The sequence below is a fragment of the Microcebus murinus genome, chromosome 1 (assembly GCF_040939455.1).
Source record: "Microcebus murinus isolate Inina chromosome 1, M.murinus_Inina_mat1.0, whole genome shotgun sequence".
Classification (NCBI taxonomy): Eukaryota; Metazoa; Chordata; class Mammalia; order Primates; family Cheirogaleidae; genus Microcebus; species Microcebus murinus.
This window is the reverse complement of record NC_134104.1, coordinates 93,667,865-93,693,984: the sequence shown is the minus strand read 5'-3', so window position 1 is coordinate 93,693,984 and position 26,120 is coordinate 93,667,865. Positions and strand designations below refer to the sequence as shown.

Here is a 26,120-nt window from a genome sequence, read left to right as displayed (position 1 = left end):
ATTTTACTTATTCATTAACACAGGTCTCTATTAATGCAGTTTAATACAGGCACTGTTTAAAACAGAAAAATATAAGATATATGGAAAATGTTTTCAAGATGATGATATTTTGCCAATCAACTATTTTCCAGGAATTGTCTTATATTCTGAGTCTGTGCTTTTTATTCACAGTGAATCTAAATCTCTTCTCTTCATCTTTTGGGTGTCAGGATTTGTCACCCTTCCCATAAACAAAATTGATTCTAGGAAAAGAAAAAAAAACATACTAATTAAGAAATTTCTGGAGAAAAACTGACAATAATTAGTATCTCTTAATACTTCAACAAATCATTTGGTCTTTTTTTCTTTACAAGATAAATAGGCAGTGTCTAATAGCAAAGCCCTCTCCTTTGTCTTAAATACATAATTATATCATTATTAATCATTTTCTGGTAATTTATGAAGTAAATTAACATCCACTACAGCCTGTAATGAAAAATGCATTAGCCCTGTTTTTCATATAGGAAAGTAAAAATAAAATGACAGAGAGGTGTTCTTCTAAATATAGAGACCCAGTCAGGCAAGCATAGCATAATAAAATGATGCTGAGCATGGTAGAGTTTTAAATTTAAGGCATTAGCAGTCGTCTTTTTATACATGTAATGTAGCCCTCAGGGTTAAAAGTGCAGCTTCACAGATTTTTTCCTTCAGCTCTGAATCAAAGCTAACTTTACTGCTAAAGACAATATTTTTATATCACTAGTACTTTCAAATCCTCGCCAAAGTGATATAGTATACACCATAAATGCAAATGCCTGTTTCCAGCCTTTCTGTGTTTGCAAGTGAAAAGAAACTAAGAACTAAAGGACAAAACAGAAGTAATGATATACCAAAATCTGTTCACCTTTCTTTTCAACTGGGTTAAGGGAAGCGGCTTGAATGAATCAATGTCAAATGTTGCCTTGGCTTAATTTCTTACACTCAGTTGTAATAAAGGTTAATTTCAAAAGTGATAAAATAAACTTTGCATAATTTTAAAGCTAATAAAAATGATTTTTAAATATATTTGAAATAACAATGGGAGAGCCTATTTTTCATGAACTCTACTGTTCAGTCCAAAGACAGACACACTCCTAGAAGAGCCAGTAACATGGAAATAAACATAATCCTCAGCAGATTTTTTTTCTTTTTAGGAATAATTATAATTAATAATGTCCTGCCTCAAAATTCTGGGAAAAAAAAGAGAAAAAATACTCCTATTTTTCACATAGATATATAAGTACTTTTCCCAGCATGAATATTATATTTGGTTATAATAGAAACCAGCAGTGACTCTTATATCTTCATAATGCTATGGCATTAAAATGTTTATCAGAATTTTTTGGAAAAATTTTAAAGCAACTTTTATAGATACTAATCTCATAATTGAAGACAGTAGTTTAAATTTTTAAACACTCAGAAGTATAGAGTATTACATAAAAGCCCCTTGTCTTAGCCCTTTTGTGTTCCTTTCATCAAGGAGAACCACATTTTGAATTGAATCTTCATATAGTTACCAATTTACTCACTACTAAATTGAGCAGATCTGTGAAATCTCCCTTGACATAATAGCAATCGATGGATTTAGAAGCAGGCTGGAGCAGAAATCATTGGTTTGCTTTCTCTTTATCCCTCCTTCTTAATAGGTGTCCTCTATATTTAATCAATATATTTATACAACACCTTTGTCAGATGCAAGCAACTTTTACCTTCTAATATTAAAATACAATAGCATAACCAAAGCCAATGATTAGACAAACAGATTTGTTAATGAATATTTTTCAATCTGCTTCTCCCTTTGGCCAATGACCTGAAAGAGTTCTAAATGAAATAATTTTTATTTTGTGTGGAGTATTGTCAGTTTTAAAATCATGACTCACTGTTTTCTCAGAAATGGTAACTTTCATGCAGCATCTTTCACAATTTTTTTCTCAATGTCTATAAAGTTGGCCTACACCTGAAGGTGTAGGCCTAAAAACAGTTCTTCATTGTCCTGAAAGTTTAGATTAGATATTTAACTTAGAAGTTTAGCTAAAGCTTAAGGGCTTTAGAAGAATATACTGCAATATAAAACTCACCAGGAAAATCCAAATAATGTATAGATTTTGCACAAGAGTATTGTTTGACCAAAAGAAATGTCAAATCTAAATAAAAATTGGTTATAATAAAACTAAAATCATTCATCCTTATGCTTCAGAAATTATCAACAGAATATATTTTATGTAGAGCATGAAGCCATTTAATAGTCCACTATGGTGATGCTAAATCACCATCTCTATTAATCTCAATTATTTCTTGAGTTCATTTGTGAGAGAAAAATAGAAAAATCATTGAATATGTATTGTCTTAGGATAACAGCCCTTTCTTAATTTTTTTTCTGAGACAGAGTCTCACTCTGTTGCCCAAGCTAGAGTCCCATGGCATCAGCCTAGTTCACAGCAACCTCAAACTCAAGCAATCCTTCTGCCTCAGCCTCCAGAGTAGTTGGGACTACAGGCATGCACCACCATGCCCGGCTAATTTTTTCTCTCTCTATATATATATTTTTTAGTGTCCAGCTAATTTTCTTTCTATTTTTAGTAGAGACAGCATCTTGCTCTTGCTCAGGCTGGTCTCAAACTCTTGAGCTCAAAGGATCCACCAGCCTCAGCCTCCCATAGTGCTAAGATTACAGGTGTGAGCCACTGTGCCCAGCTCATTTCTACATTTTATATGACAACAATTTACAGTCCCTGATAAATGAGTGGCCATTCATTTTAAACAATAAAGGAGAAACCCTAGTTTAGAAAGTCTTATTACAATAAAAAAAAATAGCTAAAATTGTCATTAAGTTCCAATAGTTAATTATTATCACAAATAATAAGTGGATTATTTGGGGTCTGAATTTTCACTGCTGTCTTACTGATAGCTATTATATGGCCTTAGAATATAACAAGTCATCAACTTGGAAAATAGAGTCAAACATAATTATTCTAAAAGCCATTATTTGTGTGTTGGTGCCCAATGTAGCTTTATTTCCGTCTGTCTTCAGACTCAATTATATACTAATTATAAGAAATTATAATCATTGAAAGGTTAAACATATATAGATCAAATTATATACTCAGAATACATTTTTAACACTGAAACAGCCACTACCAGATTGAAGTTGTTTTAATGCAATCTCAGCAATTCTAAAACTGCTCCATTGTTTTCAAGATACAACTTTAAGCAGGGTCACTCAGCATTAGTTTCATAGAGCCAAAAAGAGAGAGTGATGTATCGCTTAGCAGGACAATAACATCGATATCTCTAGTCAATCTAACAGATTCAGATTCTGAGAATAACTATGTCTCTTCTCCCTATAAACAAGCTTATACAGAGAATCTTTTCCATTTTCCCTCCTTCATTTAGTCAGTCATTCGTTCATTAATATTTGTGGGCTTATTCATAATGAACACTTAGTATATGCCAGACACAGTGTTACCGGCTTCATACATTCTTTCTTATATTTAACTCTATGAAACAAGTACTATGTTCAAATAAGAGATGGGAAAAATGTGACTTAGAAAGGATATAGCAACTTGTCTTACAACTAATAGTTAATTGAGCTGTAACTTGAGCCTAGGTCTGATACCCAAATCCCCACTCCCAATTTGTACGGATGCTGATATTATATGACAGGCATTTTGCCAAATACTGGACTGAATACAAAGATAAATAAGATATAATGTCTTCTATTCTATAGTTTATAACCCTCAGATAGGCATTATGACTACTGAAGAGTCCTAAATATAAACTCAAAAACAATTTCTCCACTGCATCTTGCCACTCTTATTCAGAAAAGAAAGTGCTGAAACATCTATCTAGACAATCTGGATTTCCATTTGTTGACATTGTGCCAAATACCAATCCAATCCACTATGTCTACATTCCCTTTTATACCTAACTGCATCATTTTTCACCAGTTGTTCAAATTGGAGGTTGGAAATTATGTTTGATTTCTCCCTTCCTCTCAGAGCCTATACTAGTCACTTTTTTTCATCTACCTTTGAAATTTTTCACGACTCCACAGCTCTCAATTTAATTTCCATTGTGGCATCATAGAAAGAGAGTTGACCTCAGTTCTCACTCCCACACTTTCTGATTGTATGACCCAAGACAAACTACATAATCTCTCTCTGAGCTTCAATGTCTTTATTAGCCAAATATCTAACCTATTGGAATGATTTTAGCTTAGAGAGAGGTATATAAAATGGCTACTTCATATAATAACTATGGTGGCAGCTATTAATACCACTGTCCTATTTTAAGTCCCTGTGGTCTCTTAAAATACAATGCCTAGTACATAATAGGCACTTGCATATCCATTGAAAGAACAAATGATTTCAGATGTGTAGATTGCGATTAGCAGCTAAAGCTGCTTGACCTGAGCAGTTTTCACCAAAGAATTCTCAAAAAAGTTACCTGTTGGGTTATTCTTCATAATGAACAGAAATGGATGATTTGCTATAAATTGGTTTCGAGCCAGACTCATAATCACAGGGATGTGTATGCCTATGAAATAGAGACAATGGGTATTTATATATTCACATTAAAAGATCAGTAAAGGGAATATTAAATACATCCATAATACTTTTTGTAGACAAGAAAGGTCATTTTGTGTAAGAGTTAACATGTGGAAAAATAACCATTTTCTAAATACAGACAAATTTGTGATAAATTTTAAAACTGAAGTGCAGAAGAATAAATATTATATCATTCATGGAAGAGTTCTAAATTCATAAGTATGCTCAATGAAGAAGAAAGCCAGATACTAGATTCAATTTAGTGGAAGCAATTGAAAAATTTTATCTTTTAAACAGTAATTTTCTGCTCACTTTTAATTTACATTATATGATTTATTCTCACAATATTTTCAATTCTTAATTTCTATTTGGATATGTTTGCACTTCATTTCTTTACTTCAGGCTTGTAGTAATCACATCTGAGTTCAAATTTAATTTATTTTTTACTTACTCTTCCAAAATTATTCTGTAAGCTCAGAGCTTTTAGGATTTGTGAAGTACATGTAGGTAGAATTTTTATTATGAGATTTAAAACAGAAATTTGCTGCCTTAAAAAATATTTGCTATGATAATTAATATCATGTTGCTCCATTATGGACTTTGTCAATATTTAGTATGGGAAAATTTTAAAGGTTGTATGTTTTTCCTAGATTAAATATTTTTATGCTCAATTCCGACGTTGTCTTTACCAGTAATACAAATAATTTTGTACAATTCTATTTTAACCCCAGGAAAAATAAAATTAACATGTATAATTAGAATTTTAAAACAAGCAAATATAACTTTATGAATATAACAGGAATAGCACTGTCTTATCTGGAGTATCAGGGCCATGCTGTGCAAATCACCTGTGAATATAGGTTCATGTCTGAATCGTTGAGAAAAATCCAAAAAGTAAGTCAGGTCAGTTTTACCCCATTTGCAGTGAAAACTTGGACTTTTTTTGTTCTTGAGCAACCCTTGAGCAGATTTCTGAAAGTCAACATACTCAGGCTGACTATTCTGAGGAGTAGTACATCATGATCACTGCTGATTCATGCTGCCTTCTCTTAATGATGCTCACAGCTTCCCTAGAAAATTCTAGACTTACTTATTGCAGTGGACAATAGCAGAAAGGGCTCTGAACTTGAAGTCAGAGATTCTAATTTGAGTCAAACTCTGTTATCAACTAATATTACGACTTCAGGAAAGCCATTTTACATTGCTGGCCCTGTTTCTTCACCAATATAATGAGAAGATCAGATAATTATCTAGAAGGACTCCTTCAATTCTGTTTAAAAGCAGCTGAAAAATTTGTCTACCTGAGCCAGCAACCTTGTCCAAATGCAATCTTATTATTTCTCTGAGAATTGATATAGCCCATCCCCTACAATCTGAGTTCCTTGAGCACAGCAATGCAAAATCCTTCAAGAGATGACAAAATGGTAATGGAGTCCAGTGTGTCCTACCCAGATGTCAAAATCCATTGGCTCTATGTAGCATTACAAATTAATCAAGAAATTAAGTGGATACAATTTGTAAGATATTTATCAATAAGACATTTTAAATGATGAATATCTTTTAAATATTGATTAAAATCCAAATAGTATGGAGAATTAAAATAGACTTATTAGGAATTCATCATAGTTGTTTGTTTATTTCTAATTGATTTTAAGGCTTTTTTCCAGTTATTTTTCAAATATTACTTCTATTCATCTTACATACTGCTTAAAATGTCATTTCTTCAAGGAAATGCAGTATAGAAGAGTGGTTCTCAAACTTAGAATATATAAACAAATCACCTAGTGATCTTGAAAAATAAGATTTGATTCTAGGTCTGGAGTTGGGCCTACGATTCTATATTTCTAACAAATTCCCAAGTGATGCTATTGCTGCTAGTCCATGCACTACATTTGTAGTAGCAAGGGCAAGCTGCAAGCCACTATGAACCACTGGTTCTCAACCCTGAATACACACTGCAATTACTTAGGAAAACAAAAATATTGGAGCCTGGGTTTCACTTCCAAATACACTGATTTAATTATTTTGGGATATAGACTGGGCATAAGATTTTTAAAAGTGTCCCTCGTGATTCTAATGTGCAGCTAAGTTTGACAGCCATTGCCATAGAGATAATAACAAGAACCAAATTTAAAAAGGGGGGATTAACTTGATGTAATGGATGAGTGAAATGAAACATGGTTACAAAAAACAAGCATTCCTAAACAATAATGATATCATATTTGAGCCCTAAAATGTTCTCCACAAGTCCTATCTCCTACTTGGTAGGTTATCTTATTTACAAATAAGCAGATATCAATAGATGCGCCTCAACTCCTAATCAAACAACTTCCCTTCCCTTTTGTATTATTCTGTGACTGAAGAGATGTATGAATGGCTTATACAACCATTTTCTTTTTTCCTCCTATAATGTACTAGACAGCAGAAGAGAAAAAAAGACCCGAATACTGCAAAAGGGCCTTCACCCTCATATTCATCCTTCCTTCATCTTGCCTCCTAGCTTATCCAGAAATCATTTGTCCTACCAGTTGAGGCTGCAGCTTCACTGCCGTCTTCATTTATCTCAAAGAAAACTTTTTGCATGACTTGGGAAACATATACTTCAGATGAATCTGGTAAAACATATGAAAGTATGTTTAAGGGTTAAAACCAAGAGCCATTGCCTATTAGGTCCCAGATTAATAACATTTTCACATGAACAAAGAAAAGGAAACAAACACTTTTCTATTTAGTCAATTTGCTAGATACAAAGGTGGTTTCGGTTTAGCTCTTAGAGAAAAGAATAGATATAGAGATAGTCAAGTTTTTCCCTGATATAAAAGGTAAAGATGGAAGTGTATAAGCCTCAAATCAGGTATCCAACTAAGTGAAATATTTAATGGACAAAGGGTTTTGCCCCCCTTAGCCATGGTCTACAGTTAGGATGAAAGAGGCTTTTCAGAGTTGAATTAATCCCACCCTATGTATTATATTCAACCTCAAAGCCAACATACCTTTCAAATTATGTATTTAGTTTTGATCAGAGTTTAAAACAAAATTTACTTTCCTTCAAGACTGGGAGGCTGGGAAAATCTAAAGAACTACTGTGTCATATGCTACAAAATCACTTCAGAGCTATGCTTTAAAAACTGTTAAAATTTTCAGTGTCAGTGTCTTACAATGTTTTATTCTGGTGTGGATACAAGCTGAAAGAAAATGCTTTTCTTCTACTCTTGGTGGAACTGATGCATGCGTGAAGCTTTCCTGGTATAGTGACCTGCCAGGGTAGTCTTCTTGAAAAGGGGGGAGTGAAACATGAGTCCAGAAGCCATGTCAGGCTGGCCTGATAAGACCACATAGATCTGACAATGTTCCTTAGAGGGACAGTGGAAACATGCTCTAGAAAACTGGCTGGTACTTAGTTGGCTTACAACAAATACTTTTCAAATAAATGAATCAATGAATCTGAATATGTCTAGTGATGGAATTCTATAAAATGGAGAAAAGAGGACATCCCCACTATCAGTGTAGATTAACTGAAATCCAGGAGAATGGTCTCTCAAGGTTAGGCAATAAAGCACCTTCTTCTCCCAAGACTGCCTGAAATAAAACAGGATTTACAAATAGAACACAAAGTAAATGACCTAGGTACCCACACCAAGAGTGAAGGCCAAAATGAAGGTTGGGGAATAATGAAGAATTTCACCCAGTTTAGACATTTGGTCTCGTGCATTCCGTCTCAATGTAGACAGGGCCGGGTCTTACGGAAAGAACAGGAGTTGAGAGATGATAGATTTAGAACAAGGAATCTGGACACTTCATAAACTCACTGGTTTCTACACCTTTGTAATAATTCCTTACCTTAATTTTTATGAAAATTCTAGGTATATATTTGTTAAATGAAGAGAACAGAAAAACTTGTGTAGCTTTGCTAGAAGATGTACAAGTAAATATTAATGTGTCACCTTCTCCAGTTGCTTCTTTTTGTATTTCACATTTACTAAACATCTACTATGTGCCAAATGTTAAATCAGGTGATTTACATACATTCTTTTATTTATTTCCACCCAAATCACTACATATTATCTCACTTAACAGATTAGAAAATTGAGGCTCAGAAAGGTTAAGTACTTTACTACATGTGACACAAGAAGTAATGACAGAGTGAGAAGTGAAAAATTTATCTCAAAGTTTCCAAAATAAATCTATAAGAACATTTTCTTCAAATCTTGTGAACTACATGAGAACGAGGTAGCGTTCTCTCATGTAGAAAGTTCCTGTTGCACTAGTGTTGGACTGGTTCACAGTGGCCGTTAGTGAATGTTTACTGCACAAATGATGAGTGGTGATAGCAGGGAATTCACTGTGCTCCGAGCCGCCAGCTGTAGTGTCAGCATGGACTATGGCTGTTCCATTCCAGGCAGTACGACAGAGCCAAAGTCGTTAAAACAGCTCAAATAAGTAACTCAGGCAGGAAAGAGCAGAAAATGCTAGGCATTTATTTCTCTCTGCTCAGGGTTCATTCCCGTGAACAAATTCTTTTATGAAGCATTTTGGAGGTATTTTCTTTAAAACTCTGTAAAAGGAGATTTTATAGAAGTTACAGATTGCTGGGAATTTGCAGAATAAGTAGCTGTTTGAAATGTCTGAGGTATATCAAGTAAGTTTTCTAAGGCTAGAAAAAAGTTGAAGAGAACGAAGTGCTTGAAAAATGGTTTGATTTTTCTGCGGTAGCTGTGTTCCAAGGTATACTGATATAGCATCTTGCTGCAGTATTTAATGTTGACTGTTTCATACCTGGTGCTGATGAAATTGTCAAAGTCAGGTCTGTCAGTGTGAGAACAAGTAGCATCGTGTGAGAAGGTGATAATGAACATTGTTGACACCTGTGAACCTCACTCACCTCCCCCACCAGGAAAGCTTACTCATTCTATTCATTTACCCACACAATTGATAGGTGACTAAATTAATGAATACCTCTCCAAAGCCCAGGTATCTATATAAAAATACACAACATATTTTCATAATACTTCATGTTATAATACAAAAACCCATCAGACAGGCAAGTTCCCTTTTTGTAAAACAGAAGACTAAGTTTAAAAGAGGGTAAATAGTTTGGGACAAATTGGCCCTCCTCATCCATTTCTTTTTTCTCCGAGTTATTTTTGAACTAGTGAGTCCTTCCAGGACCAGAAGAATTAAAAGACCGTCTTGGCTTTGCTGTGCAAGTGAGCATCTTCACCACGCAGGAGCCTCCAGGTGCAAGTTAGCAAAATCGCTCCATCTTCTCTGTTTTGTTGTCGCTTCCAAGGCCTCTGTTGCTAAATCAAAAAGCTGTAGCATTACAATTTCTTGGTTGTGTTCATCATTCAAGCAGATTGTGGAGGCCTATTTCATGGGCTCTACTATTAGAGAATTAACATTTGCAAATTGGTTTATGAGAGTTTTATTAGCTCTGCTTATATGAGAGACTCAAAGTCGTAATTCCCATTATTCAGATAAGAAAACCCAAACAGGGCAGAAATAAAATATGTAGATAAATTTTATCTACATAGTTTTATTAGAAGTTTGACTGGAATGCTCATCTAAGATTCTAAATGCTTTTTGACTTTCATTAAGGAAAACTACTTAAATGCAAAATGAAGTGCTTGTTCACAGATCAACATGACATTTATTCACTGTGTATGTTTATGGGGACCAAATCCTCTTCCAATTTTAAGATCAGTTAGTTAATACAGTCCTAAGAAAACAAATTAACATGATAATATCAGAATTATTTATCATACTACCTGTTAGTCCAGAAAGGTCACAGCCACTGCTAAATATCTCAGTTATGTTCAATGAATACAAAGCTTCTTTGAAGTCTATTTTTTGTTCTACTTTAAATCTGTTTTTAAAAAAGATGAAAAAGAAAAGTCTTGAAACACTGTACACATTTGCTACCAAAATTTTTTTACGTGGATGCTCACAAGAGATTATGTTGTGAAATATTTTGTTTTTATTATCCCAATTACATTTTCTCACATTTCATACCATTTTGCCAGCTCTACCAATCAATTCTGGGTTGCTAATAACTTGCTTCCTAGGTAAATGGTTGGAAGGAAGGAGGAAGAGAATACTCTATTTTCTTTTTTTAAAGTAACAATTTACCCAATAAAACAGGGTGAGAAGTCTAAGTTTTCAATTGTTTGGCTCCTTCCTAAAGTCTAAAATTTCCCTCCAGAGTCTCTATGTACTCGGGTTTTTCACACCATCAAAGATGGTTCCTGGCAGATGTCCATGATACTACGAACAGAGAACAGGAGTTAACCGTCCTTGGAGAAAATTGTTGGCTATTAAGGAACAGAGAGGCATTTATTACCTATTATCCATCCCACTCACTGTCACACTTGATGTGACTTTCTTGAGTTTATGCACACACCTAACATCTTCCCAATAAAAGGGTAAAGGAGAGGAAACTAAATTTCTTTCAAAGGAAATAAAAGATAAAAATTATAGGAGAGGAAATGAAAAAGGAGCTAGCAAGTGTTTCCAATGCAGGACCATACATTAGAACCGTAGCATGTTGCTCGCCTCTCTCTCAATTTACGTCACCTGTGAGGAGGGACCTTAACCAGAGAATATCAGAAGATTCTCACCAGCACTGATCTAGGACTCCAACCCAAAGCCATCATTGAACCTCACTTTCCCATTTAAATAAAAAGAAAAAAAGAAGCTTGTACTTATTGACTTCATAGATGCTTAAAGCATCAGTTTGCATTTTAAAATCAGATTGGAAATTTTGGTTATGAAAAAAGGGCAAATGTAACATTCTTAAACAGGGAGCTATACATATATTTCCTACATTAGCAAAATTCCCAGGCAACTCCTGTGGGAGGAGCTTTATCTATGCCCCAAGACATTTGCCTCAGTGCTCCTTACTTTGGATACATACACTATTGCTTGAGGATCCTTGCTTATCTAAAAGGTAGGCCCAGCTCTGGGGCTAGAAATTAACTTGGGCAATCAGCCTAATTAGATCATTATTTTAATTGCCAAATACTAAACAGCTTCTTAATTATAATTCTTCAAAACGATGAACATGTTGTGGCAAAACTTTACTGGGCCTAAATTATTTGTTGGTAAAATAATACATACTTTTGGAAGATGTTAACTCATTTAGAACCCTAGCTAACTGGAATGGACACAACATGGACATTAAAATCTACTGATAATGAAAATAACTTATGCCAACTATTTTCAACTTCTTCATTGCAACTTTTTACTAAGAAAATTAATATGTAGCATGATGATTTTGAAGGTTTTTTTCCCCCTCTGTTTTTATTACCACGCTCTTTAAACCAAATGGAGTACGAATTTTTAAAAGATGGAGAATATATGTTCTAATCCACCTCAGAATTGGCTATTTTTAGTATAATAGTAGAATAATTTCAGGATAATGACAAGAATACTGCAAGACTTATTACAGCTTCTAATAATGCCTAATTATCACTGGATAGTTATTTAAGTAATAGTCCTGCTCATAATACAGTCCAACGAAACTGACAGCAATAGAAGCCTATTCAGGTATCTAATAAAAAGTATAATCTACAGACAATTTCTAATTATCCATAATTATTGGAGCCAGGTGTGAATCAGCACTTCCATGTGTTAGGTACTTAATATAGATTAAAGTTTTTAATTGTCTCAAAAATCCTAGGAAGTCGACATTATTATTTCCATTAACATATAAGAAAGTAGAAGCTTGATTTCCAGGCTCAAGGTCAAGATAGGAGCCAGAGCTATGATTTAACCTCAGGCCCAGTTGAAGTCAAAACTAAGGAGCTAACTCTCACTTCCTTCTAAGCAAAATATAATTCAAAACCACCAATTTGATCAATATATATATATAATGCCCCTCTTCCAAAGTTTGTGAGTCTTAGTGTTTATCCCTTATTTGTAGTCCATTTTTCCTTTTCCTTGAGCCTCCCTTAAAATCATCAAAAGAACATCAGCCAAACATAAAAGAATGAGCAACAAAAGTGCTGACTAGACAATTGGTAACCAAATAATCATGAAATGGACTTTTTAGCATATGCAAACATTATTTATTTGCTTAAAATCAGCCGTTTACTTCCAAATGTAATCATTGGGATTAAATGGTCTCACACAGGTAAAAGCTACAGAAAATGAAAGAAAATAATGCACAATTTTGTTTTAAGAATGACTTGATCTTGTCCTCCAGGCTCTACTGGAGACTGGTGTTGTCCCTTTCTTCTCCTTTATCCCCAGAGTTCTTGTTTAATGAAAAAAAAGTCCTGGATTAATCTCCTCAGGCCTATCCTTATTACTTGAAATCCCAGCTTTGGTACAATGGGCTTGAGTCATTCTTGGATTGTTCAAATCTGGAACCGACCAAACCATATCTTAGCATTGTTTACAGGATTTACAAAAAAAACAACATAAGCCTTGACAGTGGTGGACCTAGACTATTATGTGGGTACATAGTAACTTCTGGTCACTTTCCAACCAATTACCTCATATGCTCTGTGTGTGTGTGTCTGTGTGTGTGTGTGTGTGTGTGTGTGTGTGTGTAAGTGTGTGAGAAATGATCTGTTAGCCTCATGGGCTGAGTTAAAAATGCTTTCTGTCACTTATGAAATGTATCGGGACACTGTTTAATGAACACTTGGTATTCCAAGGTGTATCAGTGTCCAATAGGTCAAAGTAAATGAACACTTTGTAATCATTACTGCAGATGGTCATGACATACCTATTCTCCTCTCCAGTCTCATTTTTCCTGCCTTCCTTTTCTCTCATCCATACACAATTCACATTCACCCACTTATAGATCCAAGGCTGGCCAAACGTGGGATTGATTTCTAGTCTGGTAAGAATATGACACTTTATGTCCTAGGGCAGGTGTCATCTCTTTTGAAAAGTCTCCTTGGCATGGCTTTTCCAGATCTCATATCCCACCCATCACCCTGTCACTGACCGCTCTGTTCTGTGCTCCCGTCATGCTTGCCCCATAGTGCACTTGTTTTCAGGCCCCTGTCTGTCCTCTTGGAATACTGGCTCAGCCATTCGTTAGCTGTGTGACCACAGACAAGGTATTTTAACCTGCCTGCATCTCTTCTGTAACCTGAATATAAAACTAGATTTCCACCAAATTGTTTGTAAAAATTAAATGAGATATGGTGGGGGAGCATCTAGTACTGTGCTGGCATTATAATGGATGGTCAATAAATGCTAGAATTGAAATAGAATAATAATAATAATAGTAATGGGTTAATATTCAGTACTAAAATTTTTATATATATTATTTCATGGAATCCTCACAACAACACTAAGAGGCATATATTATCATTATTCCATTTGACAATAAAAGAAAAATCTTAGATAAGTAAGGTCATTTGCTAAAGTTAAATAGTAAGGTGACAGGGCTCTTGGTTTTCAATATTATGGTCTATTATTAGTGATATGGTTTCAAAAGTTGATAAAAGATACTGTGAGATGCCACATTAGTCAATATTTTAAAGAATGATACCTCTCAGAAAGACTGTGGCTATTATTTAAATATTAATGTAGTTTTGAATAGAATTGCAATGCTTAACAAGTTTAAACACCTGGACTTCCAAAAACTCAGTGACAACTATATAGTCTCCCCCAAGGAAAATATGTATAAAACTATATGCATAAACCTGTAAATAATTTCAGGGCCTCATGGACTCTCTGAAGTATGCCCCAGAGCTCTCTGGAATTCCATGGTGCCCTGTTAAGGACTACTACGAAAAGAGCAAAAATTCACAGCCCTCTTATTTTCCCAGTAAGTCAAGCTTAGAACCTCAATTCAATCTATTCCTTCTTATCCTATATCTAGTCACAAATTCCAATAAATGTGTTTTTTGGGTTTTTTTTACTTCACCATTTCCTTACTATTCCCAGTGAAGCTGCTCCTTTTAAACACTTATTACTTAATGCCTGAATTGTTATAGTGGTTTCTTAACTGATCTTTTGGGCCTCAGTCCTTTCCTCTTTAGCAAATCCTGAACATCACTACCACTCAGTTTAAAGCACCAAATATTCATTGAAGATATACTAGGTTTTAGATATGTGCTTTTTGCTGGGGTCACAGAGAGGAAACATGTATAGCTCTTGGCCTTAAGTAGTTTACAGGCCAGAGGGGGAAAAAAACAAATATTTTTCATATAAGTGATATTCAGAAATACATGCAAGATACCAGGAGAACTTTTTCCAACAGGGAAAAGGAAAGATGTTTGTGTGATCTTGCATGGAAAGATCAGAAAATCTTTATAAAACCTAAACTTGATTTTAAGGACCAATATAAGTTATTCAGAAAAATAGGGATAGTATATTAGGGGTGTGGGGTAGGGAAGAGAGAAAATTTTCAGACCAGTTATTTAGCATGAACAAAGGCATTGTGACTATCAAATATATCTTTCTAAAATACTGATTTAACCATTCAACTCTCCTACTTGGATACTTTCAACAGTTCCCTACTGCATGTAGGACTTATCTCTGGATTCTTTTAAAGCCCAGCTCTACTCCTTCTTTCAGAAAGCTTCTATCTACAATTCCAGTTTCTGGCATTCCCTCTGTCCTACCCCCCCCCCCCCTTGCATGAACCTAAGTGGCAAAGGAAGTAAATGCCAAGAGGTTTAAGAGATTAATAGTCAGGAACAGAGGAGCACAACATATGCAGGCCTTGATGAGTTCAAAGAGAAATTTAGAAACAAAAGGACAGTATATAATCTATTAGATATCTATCTCTTTTAAAAGTTCAGATAGAATTATATGGAGTCACTGGAGTACACTTTTCTCTCTGAAGTTTACCCTCTCCCTTAGAAGCATGACATAGAGAAATTAGTATTTATGATTGCTTCCTGAGATAATCCTTTGCAATTTCCATTTTGTATTCACTAACTAACATTGACCTTAGGATTCTATTTATAATTCAATAACTAGAGCATTATCTGTCAGAGGTAATTAACATATATTTTAATTATATAATATATACCATCATAAGTGTTTTGGGATTTTTTTAAATTCTTAATGAAAAATAATGGAAGATAAATATTTCAAGTTTCAATCTGGAAAAAAAAATTAGAGAAAGACTAATTGGCATAATAAAAAGATAATAATACATTTTAATCCCAGCATCCTAGTTTTAAGGTGTATAATTCTCATTTCTTTCAGAGAAAATTGAGTTCTTAAATTCAGTCCTCATGGTGAAGCAATGCTAGCATAGCTAAGACCTGCCTTTGTGTCCATAAAGTACACTAACATTTCCAAATGCATTTTTCTTTTCATTTGTGTCAATAGATAGCCTTCTCAAACATTTCCTGTCTTTCAGCTACCTATTCAAATTCCTGTGTAAGTGGAAATGTAAGAACCAGTATTAAAAAATGACATTACCAACCTAGGGAGGCTTATTTCCACTTCCTCTTCTTGCATCTCAGAGAACCATTTCAGGATGTGGTGAGCAGTAATTTGTTTTTCCACTTCCTCTATGTTCATATTTTTTGCAGGAAGTATAATGATTAAACTAAATTCATCATCTTTATAAGGCAATTCCAAAACCTGGTAGTTCATGGAAGGTTCAGAAAAATATCCTGAAACAGAGAAAATAAAATATCAAATATATTTGGCAATTCCGAAAGCTATGCTTTAAAATGTGATTTCTCATATTACCATATTTTGTTCTTAGAAGAGCCTTCATCATTGGAATTTTGACTGCTGAGCCATCTTTCTTAGTAAAATTCATCAGCTGTGTGTCCTCTTTCCTGAATTTCTGTTTCCAATCCCCCTTGAAATAAATAGCATTCACCAGGACAAGCCGAGTCAGAGGACCAAATTCTTCACCTGAAAACATGTCTTTAATTTTTCCTATGAAGGAGGTAGGAAGAAATATGAAATAGTGATTCAGTGGAACTGCTTTGAATAAAATTAAAGAAAAATGTTTTTTGATGATCAGTTTTGGACAGGGTGTCTTATCATCTAAACTTAGCAATTTTGAGAATAAAAGGGAATGCTATTAACTATGTCACTAAGAAACAGGTAAAAATGGAATTTCACTAGGAAATGAGAAATATGAGACTGTTTTTGGCAAACTTGAACAGACCTAGTCATAGACTCTTTTCAGTGAGATTTATTTACATCAATTGTCTTTCAGACAGAAAGAACAAAATCAAAATATGTCTTCCTTTATATTTATTGGTATTATGAACACTGTATTTCAAGGTCCTTCAGCAGGCCAATCATAATTAATAAGTTAATGGTATGCCCAAACTTGCCACTCTTGCACCTGTAGCCACTGACCAAACAGACAAGAATGGAAGTTACTAGTATGATTTTCCTCTTCTATTTATATGTTCAATGAGTATTTACAAGTTATGAGAAATAAGCATGATTGGATGCCATGGAGCTGTCTAGTGACATCCTCATATTGTACCCCTAACACTTCCTACCACAACCATCTCACATTTCCAACTTATGCTTCCCCATATAAGGCTTCTCATAAACAATACAGCAGTATTTTACACCATCATGGTGTTTTGTAGTTGAATGAATAAATAAACAAACAAACTACTATTACTCAAGGGCTTGGTATGTGCTTGTCACTCAGCATGTATTATTATTAAAACTCCTAATAATCCTGAAATGTTTAATAGTATCCTCATTTTAAATAGAGTATAGCCTATATATTTCCAGGACTTGAACTCAGATCTATTAATATATGACTTTAAGCTTACTACATCTCTCTTTAGTAACTTTGGAATTTTGCTAGCTTGTATTTAAATTACTTTAGACTACCATCTTTATGATAGGATGATTAACATTTATTATTAAACATTAACACATTCAACTAAAATGTGTTAATTATTTGAAATATATGGGGGAAAGAAGGCATTTGGGATTGACATATCTAACTTCTACCTGGCCAAAAATATTGTTACTGCTTCCATACTTGAAAAATCCATGCTTGGACAAAATTATTATTAAAACTCTTTTATTAAGGATTCTATAAATAGGTGCCTCTCAAAAAATAATAAGAGAATCGATATACTTTTCAAAGCCTCTTACCATTTCTCAGTTTTACAATATAGTACTAATTTAAATAACAGTGAAATGAAATAGGAGATTGGATCCCTCTGATCCATAGTGTAGCAGGAAAATATTCACCCATTCTTTACTTTAGGATATTAAAAACCATGAATACAATGGCAAATAATGATTTTATGAAAATGGGAAACTTTACCATCTGTTTTGCTTTCTACCCAGGTACTTATTGTCTCTGCACAAGCCTTTGCATCTTGAAAATCCACCAGTTTTATAGAGCTCTGAAAAAATTCCTTGTTGCCATAGAGATACTGTTCTTTCACAGTGAATCCTTCTTGAAGGTAGAGGGCATTGGCAAGATTAAATGTAAATTCTTGTTTTTTCTTTGAGATGGCAGAGAAAAATGACTTCAGTACAGAAAATTCTTCTCCTAAAAAATAATTATAATGTATACTGGCATATTGAACAACATAAAAACAACAGCTTTTCAGCTTTGCTATCTAAATGCTCTGATTCATATCACCATTTTTGTACCCTTAGGTATAACAAACAATCCTTTATAAGTTAGTATAAATATTTTAAGAATTTATCTCCTATAGAATATGCATTTTGTAGAGACATCAACTTTTATACAGGAAAAAGAATATCCATGTAAATTTGCAATTTGTCAAAAACAAGAGTATGTATTTATACAGGCTAAAGGGAATTTCCTCTTTTTAGCCACATTTAGCTCATTTTTAGGTGTTGGAAATGTATGTTTAGAATCTTATTCTTTACGTAAAATGAACATGTGTTATTTATGAAAAGGAAATGCTAATGAATTCTGATGGGGGTATGACAGTGATGAGCAATTCTTTTCAATTATTACTTTTATTTCAGCTTAAGAAATAATTGCTCTCTTATGAGCAACTGTCCAGGTTTTGAAATTTACAAGGCAACCCTTATAATCATCTCTAGAGATGCATAAGGATCAGAATTGTCTATTTCTTCAGGCTCATGAATCTATATTCTTTTGCTATCTACATGAACAATAAAAATCTTTAACCATTCCAACTATAACCACTAGCCTAAATAAGTCAGTCAGAGTCAACTAAAAGAGTCATTTTAGGCCTATGACTTATTTTTGGATTGTTCTGACCACAATGTTGTCAGAAAGCTGTTCATGCCTATGAGAGAAGTCTATTTGGAGATTTTGCTCCATAGCTTCTTATTCATTACCAAAGGGTAACAGCATTTTTCATTCCCTTCCAGCCTAGTCCTGGAACTCAATCATTAAGTCTGGGAACTCTATTTCAAATAACAGAATCTTTCAGGGCCTTCATTAAATTTTCAGTTAAATACCAAAATACCTCTTTCATAACTTAAAAGTTGATTATATTCAATTAATCTCTATTCAAGCAAAGAAAATCTGGCTGAGTGCAGTGGCTCATGCCTGCTATCCTAGCATTTTGGGAGGCTAAGGCCAGAGGATTGTTTGAGGCCAAAAGTTCAACAAAACAAATGGTTCATCATTGGAAGATACCAATTGAATAAAGAATTACAGAAAAAGTATTACTAAGAGGAACTTACTGCTAGATATCTATTGGAAATAAGGAGGGTGTGTGTGTGTTTATATGTGTACGTAAACACTTTTTTTTTTAATCAGAAGCTAGCAGCCCATAGAGAGTCTTTGTGCAAATAAGAATAGTGCCTCACTGCGGGAGGCTGCAGCTCCATAGTCTTACATCTTGTCCAGCTGAGTGGAGTCTACATTTTAGCCCCTATTGCTTCCTTGGCCTGTCGTTCTTATGCAAGTCTAACCTGCATAACCTTACAGGAAGCTCTACAAAGTATATTGCATCATGTTTCAAAATCCAGGATTCTCTATTCATTGAGATATAGAGACAGATATGAAAGCTCTTAGTTATAAAAACTTACTTCTATATGATTAGATCTGAAGACATTCAGTAATTCTTTACAACCCTGGAATTCCTTACATAAGGAAGGAAAGAAAGTTAATCTATTTTGCTTGTTTATGCAATGATTTCAGATGCAATCATTTATTGCTATTTGAAGCCTATAAGAAATATCTCAGTAACTGAGGGGCTACAGAGATGACTTTCTGCATAAAGACATGAGAGCTTCTCCAAAAGAATTAATTAAGGTCAGAAATGAAGTGACAGAATTTAAAACTAATTTTCAGGAATTTGTAATTTATGAACATCTTTAAAAGAGTAAAAAAATACCGATGGGAGAGAAAAAAATAGTTCCAACTCATTTGCCAGAGCAAATAGATTTATGTCTTATACTTAAGGTCTAAGACTGTGTGACAAAGAGCTGTCCTTTGATAAATCACTGGACTCAGAAGTCAATGAAAAAAATGTCACTATGTAGCATAATTTTGGAGTTGAATATAAAGTTATTGGCCTTATAAATTTGATTTAATTTATATATTAATGACCTCTTTTAGCACTGATTGAAAAGAATACATATGCATGGCTCCTAATAAGCAACGAGAACAAGTTTATTTCATTTCCTGAAATACAGCCATGGAGAACCTACAAGTCATAGGTAAGTGTAACTCTTGGTGTGGCTGTACCAGACCTCCAGAAAATGTTCTGAAATGTAGTGCATGTTCTCTTCTACTGCTCGTAAGAGGCCAAAGGCCAATTTTGTGTGCATGTGAGAAATCCAAAGATGTAAACAAAGGTAGCTGTAGGATTACAGATTATCTCAACCGAAAGGTACAAATAAATTACCTAATCCAAACTCTTCATTTTACAGTGAGGAATGTGAGATCCAGAAAAATGAAGAAACTTGAAAGGGACATGATTGTGGCAAATCCAGAGCTGGGACAGGAATTCATGTCCCATTCTCTTTTCTTAACCCTCTTGGAATAAAGCACCTTCATTCAGCCTTTGATTAGTCAGCAGCATTTTTGGAGGTAAAGAAAAATGGAGCATTATCAGGCGTTTAGCAAAAATGGAGAAGGTAAATTCTGAGCAGATGTTTTGAAAACGGGAGAAAGAAGAACTGAGGGCACTGGGAGCCCCAGTGGTGTTAGGATGCCAGCAGCTATGCTCCCATCTGTGGACTCCATAGAATAAGCTAGGTGTCACCATGGAGCAATAGGGCTGGGATTGGGGATCGAGGGCAGAAAAAGTAAAATAGAGACTGAATTAACAGATAGCGCATTTTGAAAATTAGTAGGGGATTAAAGGCAGGGTCAGGACTAAGGTGAATCAATGAGACATTCACCCTGGGCAAAAAATTTAAGGACATGCCAAAAACTCAGTAATCAAGATAAATAATGTTCCAATGCAATATTTTTTTTAAAAAAATATAAAACAAATGCAAAAAATCCATGATGAACAAAATATAGAAATTTTAAATAAATACAGGATTAGTATTCCTGATTTTTCCTTGTGTGTCTGGTTCCACTCTGGCTCTGCCAGGTACCACCTTCTGTTCTACCTTGCCCAAGACTCTTATACTCTTCTTCCTCCAGACTCACTGGAAGGCCTTTTCTTCGTCTCTTTGACATTCATTCACTTGGTCAGTCTGTTCCACTTCTTAACTCTGTCTCTTCTTTTCCTTTATTTCTTCATTTTCCCTTTTCTTATTTTCTAGATTTTATTTTTCAGATTTTCTACCTTTTTGACTATCTTTCTTTTTTCTTAGCACTTTTATCCTCCATCTATGGTTCTCTCTGTCCTTTAACAACTAGTTGGGGAAACTAGTTTGGTAGACTTTGTTATATGTATTTAAATGCTAAGTTTTAATTGTCTATATATACTCTTCCAATGAAAACATAAAAATTTTTATTATTGCTTGTATATTTTTAACCCTCATTAAATCATTTTTGGAATTAGTCCTGAATAAATTAATTTTTCTTTGCCTCAGTTTTATTAGGGGTATGCTTAACTCACACAGTAATTATAAATATTAAATGAAATAATATATAGCAAGCACAAGGCACATAGAACAGTGGCTGATACACTATATGTATGTGTTTGATAGTGTCATCATTACTATTACTATGATTATTATGTTCACAATTAGAGTTGTTAAAACTTCTGTGTTTTTCTATAAGATGCATCCATTTAAAGTAATTTAGTTTTCAGAGGCTCTAATTTACATTTCTGCATAAATGTTCTATTACTTTTCAAAGCAGTATCATGTGATTTAAATGTTTCTGGAAGTGGTATAGGAGGATTTGCTGAAGTTAATAGAGACTAAATCTGGAATACAGTGGCTTCATTATACATTATTAGCAAAAGGAAAATTCTTGCAATTAACTTCATTATCACCAACTTCTTTTCTGTATAAAAGTGTCTTTATTTATAATGAAGCAAATACAATCTTGTAAATAGTATTTTCAGAAAAATAGATTGCTAAATCAAGCTACTATATGCTAGGGAAAACATATAGGAATTAGTTATAGTTATCGTGACAAAATTTCCAAATAAAAAAATCCAGATTGTTTCTCTGATGTTTAGGATACATTATCTGACTAACATAAAAGTCTAAAATTAAAACCACTGAAGAAATTGAGAGCATGAGATAACCAGGGAAATGGACAGCAACTCTTTCAAATGAAATGCCAGCACAAAGCACAGTATTCCAGTATGTGAGACACACAGTATCTCAAATAGACATTTGGAAGACTCCAAAGCGACCACCACCTACAAGCACAAAGCCCTCTGATATATTATTTAAATGCTTTTTTCTCATTTAATTTTCTTTCAAAACTATTAACAAATAAGCTCTTAAAATGCACAAATTAATGCTTTTTCTTGGTCTCACTGTGGGTCAGAGTGCCATTATTTTCATGAAGGAAATGTTGGAAATTTATTGAAGAAAGGATAAGTAAGTAATGGTATTTTCACAAGAGGCAGTAAAATATAATAATTAAAAATTATACTTTGAATCAGTTGCATGATCTGTGAAAATGATCAAAACATAGCAAGTAATAGTGGAAGAATATGTATGTATGTGTATATATGCATAGCATATGTGTATATATAAATACACACAGGCATACACACCTGATATGCTCTCAATTAATTAAAACTGGCTAAAACAAACAGACCAAAAGAAAACGCACAGACATATAAATAATTTTTTATATCTGTAGTGATATTAATTTCTTAATAAATTATTTTTATAACATTTGCTTAGGAAACAATTATAAATGAATAAAATTACTTACATTTACAATTCTCCACTTTAATATAATTTTGTACTTTTTCACTCATTAAAGTTCTGTGACCCTAAGTTTTTTCCTAATATGTTAAAAATAAATTTGGCCATATCTTATCCAGTATAAATAAGCATGTGTAAGACTCTCACCAGTTGAGGTTTCTTGTAGTTTCAAACTTTGTCTTATCTGTTGTTGTGCTTTTCCTTTTGCTCCCAATTGTACCATTCCAAGAACCAAAGTTGTTCCAAGGGGGGAAAATATAATGTTGCTCTTATGAGATAAGGAAACTGCTTGATAAAGATCCACTGCAAATTCTATATTTTTTTGAGCCATGAGTCTTGAGGTTTGATGTCCAAAAACAATCAATAGGAGACTCCACAGAAAGATGTTATCCATCTTGACTTCTGTGCATTGTTTAATTCAAAATGTATTAGTTTTCAGAACAGAAGTTTATTATACTAAGCTCAACAGAAAACTTTCTGCCTATTGTAGCTTTCTATTGCATTAGTACATGCTACCACAAGAAGACACTATGTAATGCCAGTTCTCTGACTAAGCATCATCTATTAGGAGAAATAGTCCATTTGTTACTGGTAACTTCAAAAGCAGTACAAAATATATTTGCACTTTTATAATAAAATCAAAAGAGAAACTGTAATTATGAAACATTATCAATGCCAATACTTTGTTCAAATATTTATATGATACTTTTTTCTATTTTTTCTCATGGTTTTAAATGGGATACCTTTAACTCTTATATCAAGACAAATTTTTGTTTAGACTTCTCTAAAAGGGTTCATAGATCAAGAGGGGAATTGGAATAATAACAAAATACTCCAGTATGATTTGGGATGTATAATATGAGAAAATTAACGTATTCTAAATTAACTGAGTATCTGGTTAGCTTTTGATAACAATTTCATCATACTTTATTTCTTAAGCCAAAATACTCCGAAGCTCACCTCTTAGTTTTCCAAAGGAAGAAAAAAGCTATGCAAAAAATTGTAAAGAAGCAAAATATGTACCCTATAAAGATATACAACTTTTATGTACCCATAATACTTAAACATTTTTAAATATTTAAAAAATAAACAAAATGAAAAATGCAGATGGCACAATAATAACAAAGAAAGAAAGCAATTTCAATATCAAAGAACAATTTGATTAAAAAATTAACAAATGTAAGAATACCAGCAATTGAAAACTATAAACAAGCCACAAAGCTAATGATACCCTATTAAATTGCTCTCCATTCAAATTGCAGTAAATTCAACTATCTGATTATATCTTGAGCAAAATTAGTTTTGTAATATTGCCACATACTTGGTAAATCCTGACTCCAAGGCATGATAAATATTAGTAACACTTACCTTACAAATAATACATGTTAGTAATCCTTAACAATTCATTAGTAGGTAATTAGGAAGTAATCAACCCTTCATGGGGTAAAGATTAAAGCCTGCAGAATAGGGTGATGTTAGGTGAAAGTGAAGACATGCACTTCTAGAGTGTTTTGCAGCTCATTCAGGGGCCACCATAACCCATAAATGGATTAAGAGTCACTAAGAACAACTATTATATAAAAATTACTACAAGTCAAATATTCTTCCAAACTAAGATACAGAGTCATTATTTAGGTATCTCAAATTCCTTTCTTATATATATAGTTCAAATCTATTTGTTTAGAATTTTGCAGAAGACAAAAACCTCAAAATGTAATGTAAAGCAATTGTTAGAAAATCATGTGTTGATAAACTGCAAATATAGACATATGCTATAAAGCAAATGTGAAATAGTACATAAGGTTATGAGTGGAAATGCAACAATAGTAAAAACCCAATGAGTAAGAGAAATTTTACATGAAAATAAATGTTTATGTATCATTATGTTTTGATACATTCAATTGCTCAGAAGATTTCGAACCAATATATCTGTTTGTAGATATGTAAGTAGTCAAAATGTTATTAGTACTTTTAAGTCATCAAGAGGCAATTGATTAGGCACACCTTCATGGACTCTGTTTATATTAGAGTAAGAAATAATATTATGAAAAATATAATTTTTTCCTAAGATTCTACTGAATCTTTGCATATAGTTGTCTTTTCTTTATCATTAAAATCTTAATATTTAAAATTTATATTCTTTGACCATCCATTTTACCCAGAAAATTTTTATGCACTTAATAAGTTATAACTTCAGATAAATACTTGGTTTTAAAATTCACTTACCTCATTTAGTTTTGGACCATATCTCATTAGAAAGCACAACATATTGGTGAACTAAACAACCTGATATGAGAATTGGGCCTCTTAATTTATACTGAAATCTTTTAAGGAGAATAAAAATAGCGTGTTAATTTAAAAATTCAAATGATATCTGCACCATAGTGAGTTGAAATGCCATTCCCCTACTTTACTAAATATTCATAGTCAATGTTATTGCATACATACTTCATTCAAAAGCTATTTAATTTTAGGGTACTTACCCCAGATTGGCTTCTAATTATTCCCTGGAATGTTACAACTAATATATGCTTGCTGGGAAACACTTGTACATGAGCACCTGATCAGTCAAGGTCAACTGTATTTATCTTGAACGTTGCTTGATTAATTTTTCTAGAACCAAAGCAGATGTTCACTATATTTGTATAAAAAAACTAACATGGTTAGGTTAATGATAAACTGATGAAATATGCAATAACTGAGAAATTAAACAATAATAGGATTTTAAAATCATTGTTTAAATTATTATGTCATCCATTATTTCACTTTTTTTGGAAAGTAGAAACGGAATTTGGAAGAATGTGCCAATGGTTGTAAATTTGCTGGTAATTAGTTCTCTTTGTTTCTCACAGGACTCTCATATCAGATTTCCAATGTACCCCAGCATAAATATTTCAGAATGCCTAGGAGAAAAAGAATAAAACTAAATCAAGTCTAGAATTCAGAGACAAATTACTGCCACATTTACAGAGTTCTCAACAATTCATCAAATTATACAATAGTCGGAGGAGTTTCCTGTGGGTATAAGGCCCTTTTTTCCTTAGGGAAAAAAGTGGATATTGAATAAATATATTCTTTATTTTGAACAAAAAGAACAGATTAAGATTATTGATTTACCAAATTATATCAGGATAATACTGTTAACCATAGGTAATTTGGTAATAAATGTTGGTATTACTTTCACACGCTTTTAAAATTCTACATGATTTTCTCTATAACAGGTCATTAATAAAAAATAGGTGCATAATTTAATGGTTTTTTTCTCATTTTTGTAGTTCAAATCAATCACCTCAATGGCAATCATATATTAAGAACATTGTATTATTCATC

General features: G+C 33.3%; 1 protein-coding gene across 1 annotated transcript; it reads right to left on the bottom strand.

Moving 5' to 3' along the window:
- Window positions 1-18: 18 nt before the first annotated feature.
- On the bottom strand, window positions 19-25,438 carry SERPINI2 (serpin family I member 2). Its single transcript, XM_012752211.2, has 9 exons — window positions 25,274-25,438; window positions 22,938-23,192; window positions 17,806-18,036; window positions 16,239-16,433; window positions 15,967-16,159; window positions 10,334-10,431; window positions 7,091-7,177; window positions 4,465-4,554; window positions 19-242 (listed from the first exon to the last, which is right to left on the bottom strand). The coding sequence occupies exons 2-9, from the start codon at window positions 23,182-23,184 to the stop codon at window positions 166-168; spliced, it is 1,218 nt and encodes a 405-aa protein (XP_012607665.2). The 5' UTR covers window positions 23,185-23,192; window positions 25,274-25,438; the 3' UTR covers window positions 19-165.
- Between the last annotated feature and the right edge of the window lie 682 nt (window positions 25,439-26,120).